Source organism: Eleginops maclovinus, chromosome 16 (assembly GCF_036324505.1).
Source record: "Eleginops maclovinus isolate JMC-PN-2008 ecotype Puerto Natales chromosome 16, JC_Emac_rtc_rv5, whole genome shotgun sequence".
Classification (NCBI taxonomy): domain Eukaryota; kingdom Metazoa; phylum Chordata; class Actinopteri; order Perciformes; family Eleginopidae; genus Eleginops; species Eleginops maclovinus.
Genome location: NC_086364.1, coordinates 21864058 through 21874837, shown reverse-complemented (window position 1 = coordinate 21874837; position 10780 = coordinate 21864058). Strand labels below are relative to the sequence as shown.

At 35.8% G+C, this 10780-nt stretch overlaps 1 protein-coding gene across 1 annotated transcript; it reads right to left on the bottom strand.

Moving 5' to 3' along the window:
* Positions 1–4261: 4261 nt before the first annotated feature.
* LOC134878446 (glutaryl-CoA dehydrogenase, mitochondrial-like) lies at positions 4262–9305 on the bottom strand. The gene is made up of 12 exons (XM_063904478.1): positions 9203–9305; positions 8375–8490; positions 8228–8260; positions 7982–8122; positions 7621–7683; positions 6787–6957; positions 6562–6691; positions 6064–6280; positions 5743–5846; positions 5505–5630; positions 5233–5393; positions 4262–5077 (listed from the first exon to the last, which is right to left on the bottom strand). The coding sequence occupies exons 2-12, from the start codon at positions 8475–8477 to the stop codon at positions 5004–5006; spliced, it is 1323 nt and encodes a 440-aa protein (XP_063760548.1). The 5' UTR covers positions 8478–8490; positions 9203–9305; the 3' UTR covers positions 4262–5003.
* Between the last annotated feature and the right edge of the window lie 1475 nt (positions 9306–10780).

Below are 10780 nucleotides of genomic sequence, written 5' to 3'. Positions count from 1 at the left end.
TCACTGGAGGAACATTTAGAATACTTTTACTGTGACAGAGTATTCCTACACTCTGGTACTTCTACTTTACTCAAGAACAAGACCTGAGTACTTCTACTTTACTCAAGTACAAGACCTGAGTACTTCTACTTTACTCAAGTACAAGACCTGAGTACTTCTACTTTAACTCAAGTACAAGACCTGAGTACTTCTACTTTACTCAAGTACAAGACCTGAGTACTTCTACTTTACTCAAGTACAAGATCTGAGTACTTCTACTTTACTCAAGTACAAGACCTGAGTACTTCTACTTTACTCAAGTACAAGATCTGAGTACTTCTACTTTACTCAAGTACAAGACCTGATTACTTCTACTTTTACTCAAGTACAAGATCTGAGTACTTCTACTTTACTCAAGTACAAGACCTGAGTACTTCTGCTTTTACTCAAGTACAAAATCTGAGTACTTCTACTTTTACTCAAGTACAAGATCTGAGTACTTCTACTTTTACTCAAGTACAAGATCTGAGTACTTCTGCTTTTACTCAAGTAACATTTTACTTACACACCATATTCATTTGTGGGAAATGATCATGCTATTGTAGAATTGCACGGGGATCCATACCTCCACCTCACCCTTACATTATTGTCATGCATCAGGTTTGCTGCATTGGTCTCATTAACCCCCAACAACTTTCTAAACTACAAACGCCTGCATGATATTATTCCAATAACCCACAGATTTCACTTTACATTTTGCTAGTTAAATAAAACCAAACCAAACTGTAATACATCTTAAATTTCCTCCAGAAGGAAATATACCTGTAATGTCGATGGCCAGATCCTTGATGAGATGTCCAACAATAGCATAAGCGACCCCCACCACCACCAGGAACGCCATCAGCAGATAAATCACCGCCTTGGGCAGGGGCACCAGGTCCTTCACTGGGGGCTTATACTGCACATACAGGGGCTCGTCTAAGATGGATAATGGGTCCCCTTTTCCGGTTTTGATCACGGCGGTCAAGTTAGAAACATTCATGATGAGGGAGGATTATTCCAACAGAGAGGGACTTCTGGTTCTTGTTAATCACTTAGAATTGGATAGAGACATGACAGTAAAAGTCCTCACGTGAAGCACAAACCCCCAGACAGGAGTGAAAAAATCCTGGAGAAAAAAAGGAAATTGAGAAATCAAATAATTGTATTGAAACCTGTCTCAATATTATTTGTGTGACCTGACCTACAATAAGAGTGATCATATGTAATTTTTCATTGCAAAAACACCTTCCACTAATGCAGAAAAAAATCAAATAATAATAAAAAATAAATAGAATTAAATAATAATACAAAATAAAAAAAATTAAATAATAATACAAAATAAATAGAATATAATAATAATAAAAATAATAGAATTAAATTATAATAAATAGAATTAAATAATAATAATAAAAATAATAGAATTAAATAATAATACAAAATAAATAGAATTAAATAATAATACAAAATAAATATAATTAAATAATAATAAAAAATAAATATAATTAAATAATAATAAAGAATAAATAGAATTAAATAATAATAAAGAATAAATAGAATTAAATTATAATACAAAATAAATATAATTAAATAATAATACAAAATAAATATAATTAAATAATAATAAAGAATAAATAGAATTAAATAATAATAAAAAATAAATAGAATTAAATAATAATACAAAATAAATAGAATTAAATAATAATACAAAATAAATAGAATTAAATAATAATACAAAATACATAGAATTAAATAATAATAAAAAATAAATAGAATTAAATAATAATAAAAAATAATAGAATTAAATAATAATAATACAAAATAAATAGAATTAAATAATAATACAAAAATAATAGAATTAAATAATAATACAAAATAAATAGAATTAAATAATAATACAAAATAAATAGAATTAAATAATAATACAAAATAAATAGAATTAAATAATAATACAAAATAAATAGAATTAAATAATAATACAAAATAAATAGAATTAAATAATAATTAAAAATAAATAGAATTAAATAATAATAAAAAAATAAATAGAATTAAATAATAATAAAAAAATTAATAGAATTAAATAACAATAAAAGATAAATAGAATTAAATAATAATAATAAAATAAATAGAATTAAATAATAATTAAAAATAAATAGAATTAAATAATAATAAAAAAATAATAGAATTAAATAATAATAATAAAATTAATAGAATTAAATAATAATACAAAATAAATAGAATTAAATAATAATAATAAATTAATAGAATTAAATAATAATACAAAATAAATAGAATTAAATAATAATACAAAATAAATAGAATATAATAATAATAAAAATAATAGAATTCAATAATAATAAATAGAATTAAATAATAATAATAAAAATAATAGAATTAAATAATAATACAAAATAAATAGAATTAAATAATAATCAAAAATAAATAGAATTAAATAATAATAAAAAATAAATAGAATTAAATAATAATACAAAAATAAATAGAATTAAATAATAATACAAAATAAATAGAATTAAATAATAATACAAAAATAAATAGAATTAAATACAGTTCTGGAAAAAATTAAGGGACAACTCCATATTATTCTTAAATCTTCAGTCAGTAGTTTATAGAATAAAATACAACATTTTTTAACTGAAAGACATATTTATAAATAATAAAAGCAGAGAAACTGATAATGCTGAGTGGCCTCTTAATTTTTTCCAGAGCTGTGTACAAAGAAATTCCAGAAAAGTAAAAAATAATACAACAAACTTGATTTAAAGTGAATTATTTACACATGTCGTATGTAAAATGCAAATCAACACTACAATCCACAAATACAAAAAGTGGCTGATTGTTAACACAAATACATTTAGGCAAACCCACCTCCATATATTCCCAGCATTAAATACTCCACGCATTTCCCACCTCGCTTTGAAGCCCAGAATCCATGCGATTCTTCTTGGTCAAGTAAATCCCAGCTCAACTCGTCCTTCCTTTTTGTCCTTGGTGTGGAACTTGAAGCGCTCCCTCTGTCTGCAGGTGGTCTCTAACCTGTTGGCTCTGCCCACTTTCACTCACCCACGCAGGATTAAATATGGCGTCGTCTTCCCTTAATACCTTCCTAGCTACCGAGAATCAGCCCTGCAGGGAATCAGTCCGTCAATCAGCCACTCACCAAGGAGCAGAGGCCTCTTAGCTCTGACTCGAGATTCAAGATTCAAGAAGCTTTATTTATCCCGAGGGAAATTGAGGATTGAGGAGAATTGAGGAGATGTTGTTTGGAGATCTGTTGGGGTGTGGAGATCAGGAACACACTATTAAAATGTAGTTTAGTTGAACTTGGAAAAAGCACTTTATCCTTCATTGTGGTAAAAGTATTCCTTAAAGTAGCTAAAGTGAAACTTAAGTAGAGTTTAAGTTATCTTATTTACTTTAGTTTTTACTTAAGAAAGTGTACTTAGTTACATTCCACACACACACACACACACACACACACACACACACACACACACACACACACACACACGCTATAAATAGCCTGTTGACCATATGACCCCTAAAGAGCAACTTAACGGTAATTCTTGTTTCTTCTGACCTCCTTTGGTTAAACCCTTACAGTTCCTCGTGAACATGTTTACCCTTTTAGATTTCTCTGTTGTTGTGTTAACGCATATGTGACACAATTCTGAAATTCCATATCGTTTTTTTGCAAATAATGGAAGTCTAACCCTAGCTCCAATAAAGTCTATATTAATTGTGTAGTTAAAACCTTTACAGAAATGTCCCATAAAACTATATCAGTTATTAACCCCAGGGCTATTACAGTATAAAATCATGTGTTATGCTGTATCAGACTTTTAATCAGGAGCCCTAGCATCAATAATGCAGAGGTTATTGTATTTCCTCTTTTTTTTCCTGCACAAAACAAGTCAGAATCTGTTTTCCTTGTGACTTTTGCACATGCTTATTATCATATGAGCTACATAAGGGTGGTTTGAATCTGTGCACCTTTTAAAACATTGCATTTTTAGACAGAATAATGACATTTAAAGTATTTTTTCAAACAGGAAGTGTGATTTTAACTCTGATGTATGAGTTTCTCTGTGACCACTCAGGTATGCTGACATTCTCCAACAGTTTTGAGAAAAGATGTAATAAATTACCAGATATTTTGTACGTTTTGTCTGATGTATATATCTTTTCATGAATAGGCGTGCATTATCAAACTGACAGACATGAGTGATACTTAAATAACCTTTATTTATTAAAGCTCTCATCGACATCCTCCAGCTGTGGCACAGTTGTTACATCATAGTGACTGACAGTAGTCACTTCAGTATCACAGTAGTCACTTCTTGAACCAATTATACAACATCATCTGCATAATTGGATCAAATCAGAAAACCACAAAATCTCGACATGCAATTACAAACAAACACCGGGAACAAATGCTTCGTTGCTTTATAATACAAACATTAGTGACAGCAGCATCTAGATGTTGACCTCAGAGTGGTGCAGAGATGAGGTGGGCAGCATTGCAAGGGATCCCTCAACAAAAGCCAATGGGATTTTTCCATTGAGAAATTGCAGAAAATTCTGACTTTAACAAAAAACTTTGAGATGAGGGGAACGGAAAAATGCTAAAACAGGGACTCATTTCCAGTTTTCAGGACTCATTCCTGCACCACTCTATTAAAAATCCTCACCTCTTTACCAGTAGAGTCCATGGAAGTCTATACCGGGAATCAGGAGCTGAGAAAAATGTCAGTTAAAGTGTAATTGTGAGTAGAAAAATAGCCCTTTTTAAGTCTTTCTAAATGAATTACAACACCAGTTCTCACTTTCAAAATAAAGCACTCAAATATATTATCTTTAAACCTGAGTGAAAGATATTTCACTCTACAGGGAACTCATTAAAATAACCTCAAAGCTGCTACATGGACATGTGAGGTTTAACGGACAGCAGCTCCCTGTTGGACGGTCTAATTGTTGACGGTGAAGGACTGCAGGCCGGTGATGGCTCGGCCCAGGATCAGCGCGTGGATATCATGAGTACCTGGAGGAGGAGACAGATGTAGAGCTACTTAATCAACATGATCAAATGAAAACAGATGATCGATAGTACAAGGGTTTGTCCACAGGATGTCCACAGGATGTCCACAGCATGCTCAAAGAATGACTAAAGACATAACTCCTCCTCCTCCTCCTCACCTTCGTAGGTGTTGACAGCCTCCAGGTTCATGACGTGGCGGATGATGTGATACTCGTCTGCGATGCCGTTTCCTCCCAGCATGTCTCGGGCCTGGCGGGCGATGTCCAGAGATTTCCCGCAGCTGTTCCTCTTCAGCATGGAGATCATGTCCGGGGCCGCTCTGTGGAGGAAACACCAAATATCTGCTGCGTTAGAATCTCCTCAGCCTCAGATATATTTTATGTTACAGCTGCAAAATAACGAGTTGTTCCCTAATTTGTATTCCTCTTACTTTTTAGCGTCGATCAGTCGGCCCAGCTGCAGACAGGCCTGCAGGCCGATGGTGATCTCCGTCAGCATGTCGGCCATCTTCTTCTGCATCAGCTGATTCCTCGCCAGCGGCACGCCAAACTGGATTCTGGGAAAGACAACGAAAGAAAGAATTGAACAAAACCATATTTCATGTAGTTCCAAAAAATAACCCTAAACACACACACACTCATGTATGACCAAATACTAAGAAGTCTGACCTGTCGAGTGTGTACTGTCGAGCAGCATGGAAGCAGAACTCTGCAGCACCCAGAGCCCCCCATGCGATCCCGTAGCGAGCGTTGTTCAAGCAGCCGAAAGGACCCTGAAGGCAACACAAAGAGTGAGAAGTTAGATTGTAAAACACAGAGAAATATGAAGCTCAAGACCTGTTCAAAACTGTACTGTGGTGGTGCTGGAATGAATCCTAAACCTGGATATAAGTTAGTGGTTTAGCACTTCCTGTTCCCTGAAATAAGGCCCAACTTTAGCTGCCTTTAGCTTAGCGGTGGTGACGTGTGGTCGTGATTCCCCGCACTCACCGCGAGTCCGGAGACGTGGGGCAGCAGGTTCTCCTCAGGAACCTCCACCTCGTCCATGACGATCATGCCGGTGGCCGAGGCTCTCAGGGAGAACTTCCCCTCGATCTTGGGCGTGGAGAGGCCCTTCATGCCGCGCTCCAGGATGAAGCCGCGCACCTTCCCGTCGTCACACTTGGCCCAGACCACAGCGATGTCTGCCACCGGGGAGTTGGTGATCCTGAGGGGGGGAGGCAGAGGGAAGGTGAGGTTGCTGTAGGACACATTTTGACTTGAAATCTGCCAAAATAAATAAATGATACAAAAACCAAATGATTCATGGAAAATGTGACCATGGTAAACCCTGTAATCCAGGACTTTAACGGTGAAGAGCTCCCCCATGTGGTCAGTCTATGTAATACAAAGCCCTCTGCCAAGTCAAATCTTTTGTCTCTAAAACTGAAAAACCACCAAAGGTGCTGCTAAATGTATAATCCCTAAATCTGAATAAACACCACTCACCAGGTCTTGGAGCCGGTCAGGGTGTAGGTGCTGCTGGACGGGTTGTACTTGGCTCTGGTCTCCATGCCGCTCGGGTCACTGCCGTGGTTTGGCTCCGTCAGACCAAAACAACCCAGGATCTCCCCCCTCCCTGCGAGTAAAACCGGAGACCATTATGATTTCTTAATGGCTGATGCATTCAAAATCCCCACTTAAGCTATTTTAATATCCGTCCATCACCCTTACCCAGCCTGGGGAGGTACTTCTGTTTCTGCTCCTCTGTGCCGTAGGCGTTGATGGGATGCATGACGAGGGACGACTGCACGCTCATGACGGAGCGATAACCGCTGTCCACTCTCTCCACCTCTCTGGCGATCAAACCGTACGCCACGTAGCTCGTACCGGCACAACCGAAACCTTCAAATCAAAAACAGGAAGAAGAATTGGTAAAAAAAACAGCAGACGCAACACCCCATTATTAATGTAGGTTATTATCAAAGTGTTTTTTCAGTCCTTTATTTATTGCCTTCTGTTGGCATGAAGGTTTTTTTGGTTGTTGTTGTTTTTGGTTTGTGAAGCTCTTTGTGTTACCTTAAAAGTGTAAAAAGTGCTGTATGAATAAAGTTTGGAGTAGTCATAGTTTAGTTAGAGATTTCTCAAAAACAAACAAAGAAACCAGTCAGGTCCAGTGTGCACAGGACCAAAGTCCATTTGCGAAAAATCAGCGATTTTTGAGAGAGACATGTGCCCGTTTTACATTATAAGCAAGGTGAACAAATAGTACGTTTGTTTCTCATTGAGTTAATTTAGGTGTTTTCTCTTCTGTGTGATTTCTTTGTATTTATTTATTTAAGTAAAGTCAGGTCAGTGTTTTTCTTTTGTATTGAGGGATTCATTTTAGCCTTGCCAGCATTTTTTGCATTCTGTTTTGTAATCTTTTGTCTCTTAATGCTGAAAATGAATAAAGGCAGTGGAAACATTTTTTAAAAGCATGCTGAAACTTTACAGTTCACAATACAATTCTACAATTAACACACATGGACCATTTACAGTGAAATTGGTTAAATCAAATACACTCACCTTTAATGGTTGGGCCGAGCACACCCATCTCTCCCATCTCTGACACGATGTCTCTGTGGAACACTGGAACAGATAAAAGACACAACCAGCAGTTATATGAGATGAGGTGGAACAACATACGCTCTTTTATTTTGAGCTCATTCCTATCTTTACTGTGATATGTAAACAATATATTCACATACGTTTGAAATTAGACCTTTTTTGTTATTAACATGTCCTTTTAAAAGTTGGGAATCATATAAATAGGCCTTAGCTCACTGCTAGGTGACACTCATCAGAAAGGATCAGCTGTGCCTTTGTTTTTGTTTATTGGACCCTAGACATGTTTTGACTAGAGGCGAATATGTTATGAGTCTCTCACCTTCGTTTCTGTTTGCCATCAGGATGCGAGGCATGAGTTTCTCCTGGCAGTAGGTTCTGAAGGAGTCTCTGATCATGATCTCCTCCTCCGTCAGCTGGCCCTCCAGGTCCAGAGCATCGCGCCAGTTAAACTGGACCTTTGCTGTCAGACATTAAGACAAGGAAGAATAAAAAAATCCTAAAACTAAATATGTCTATCTAATCTATCTAAAGTACATTTCCAAAATAAGGACTTATTAACACCTACGTGCTTTAGGCTTCTTCTCAGTCTTCTCTGCTTCTGTGGAAATGTAAAACCAGGAAAGGATTAATATGATGCAAGAACTGTTACACACTGTTTCCCTGAGAACCATTCCTATAGAATAAGGTGATCTCTGTAGCATGGTGTCATTACCCCAGTTGGCCTGTGCTGCAGTTCCCTGTGATCTGGAAGCTGATAGGACGGCACATCTGTGAGGGGAGACCAAAAGACGGCACAGAGCACTTCTCAAAGCCATGGTGAAGACGAGCCTGTAAAAGAAACATGTATATACATTATTCCACATTAAGCTTGCAACTTAAATGCAATCCAGTGAAAGTAATGGCAGTGACTTTGCCAGTGTCCTAAAATACGCTAAAATTGAACAGTAAGGTTCTATTAACCCTGAAACAATGCTTTTATGTAAACATCTGTACAACATGTGTGTAAACTAACTACAAACTAAAGCTGTAAAATATAAGAAATAAAGTCAAAATATTTCCCTATGAATAGGTAGTGGAGTTGAGGTATAAAGTAGAAAAAGTACCTACATTTTGCACAAGTATTTGAGAAATGTATTAAGTTACATGCCAGCACAGGTGAGTGCATAGTCAATAAACTTGTAATAAATACAGAAATGAGTGTGCTACGAAAGCAAGACTTGAGTTACATCTGTAGGTAAGAAGATTATACCAGCTTCTGTTACCTAATGTCAAAAATCAAAGAAGGAAAGCGGTTTTATTATTACTCTATTCTTTAACAACCTTTGGCAGTGCTAAGCTAACCTAGCTCAGCTAACCTGTTTGGCCTTAGGTGACATTATTGTAGCTACAAGCTAACAGTGCTAGCTCAAGAAAACTTGCAAATAACGTGGGTTTTCACGACATAATATCCAAATGTTCAGGGTAACAGTGTACTGTACGAGAGCTATGTGTTAAATCAAGTAGAGAAAAGCATGTGAGTGTTTGTATAAAGATTATTTACCTGTGGGACAACAATCCTTTTTCTGCCCCCTCTGTTCTGCCACTGAGTTATATGGCGCAGCGTCAAAACATAACATGACGTCATCACGCAAAGCACGCCAGACTTTACGTGCTGCGTCATCATTGAACCACGTGCCCGAGATCAGCCTATGATCAATTCTCTTCTATATATTCAATCTCTGCGAAGACAATAAATGTAACATCTGGGACTTAAAAATAAACATATACATGATCTTTGTTCTTTCTGGGTATCTATTTTCATAAAACATGGCTGATGGATTTTAGGGGATAGCTCACCAACTACAGATGGATCTGATTGGCTGTACAGCAGAGGCGTGGATGTTGGAGGAGTGGATTTCTGTGGCTGTATTTATATTTCAGTTCCCAGAATTAAAGCAACTCAGGAACAATTTCCCAATGGCTTCAGCCCCTCTTAGTCCTGACTGTAGACACAACAACAAAGCCAATTCAATTGTTTTTATAGCAGTACTCCTGTGTAATGTTTGGATGTCACCCTCACTTTGTTTACACTTATTCATTTAGCTACTCATGGATAAGCTGTCTGAGCATTTTTGAAGTTTCAGTGCAAATAAGATTTAAGATACTGCAATCATTTTTTCACAAGTGCAAGCATAACAAAACCTTGCCAGAAGGGCGCAGCATAATACAAAATAAACCTAAAACAGAACTAATAATAATAATAATAATAATAAGAAGAAGAAGAAGAAGAAGAAGAAGAAGAAGAAGAAGAAGAAGAAGAAGAAGAAGGAAAAAAAAAGAAGAAGAAGCAGAAAAATAGTAATAATATTTAACCTTTTAAATAAAATAATCAGCAAACGAACACACATAAAATATACAATACCCAATATTAATAACAAATATTTGCTAACACATCTTAAATCCTTATGTTAATACAGTGAGCTTACATAGCATGCTAAATCACAGTCCAACAGACCCTAAATTTAGCTCCATCTGTGCAGCTACAGAGCGCTCTGTCGCGTGAAAGGGGAACTCTCATGCAGTTTGAGCTCACCTCTTCTCGTCCTGCGGTGCAGTGTTGGGTCTGTAAATTGAATTATGAATATTTTTGCTTTATATATTTAATGTTGTCTTGGATTCACCAGGGCCATACCATTGATTTTCTGCACTCTCTGCTGATGAAGACACATGTTCATAATTGACAAACACATGTTACAGTGTGCAGACCTTGTTATATTTAATACAAACATGTGAATATTTAGAAAGATATATGCAACGCTAAATTGTAAAAAAATACTCTTTTACAAGTGCTGCATTTCAAATCAATTACAAATGCAAATGTATTGCCATCAAAAAATAATTAAAGTACCAAAAGTAATGTTATAGAACTCGTTAGGGCCCATTTCAGAATCATATATCATAGTTTTCTGGATTTAGTTATTGATGCGTTAAAGTGCTCACACAGCAAGTAAATGTGTATTTAGTTTATCTAGTGCTGATGGATATTTCATGTATAATTATATGTCAATATGTTCTTTTATAAGTTGATTTATATTTGGTATTAGCTTATAATCTGAACCTGTGAGGCAACTAAAGCCGT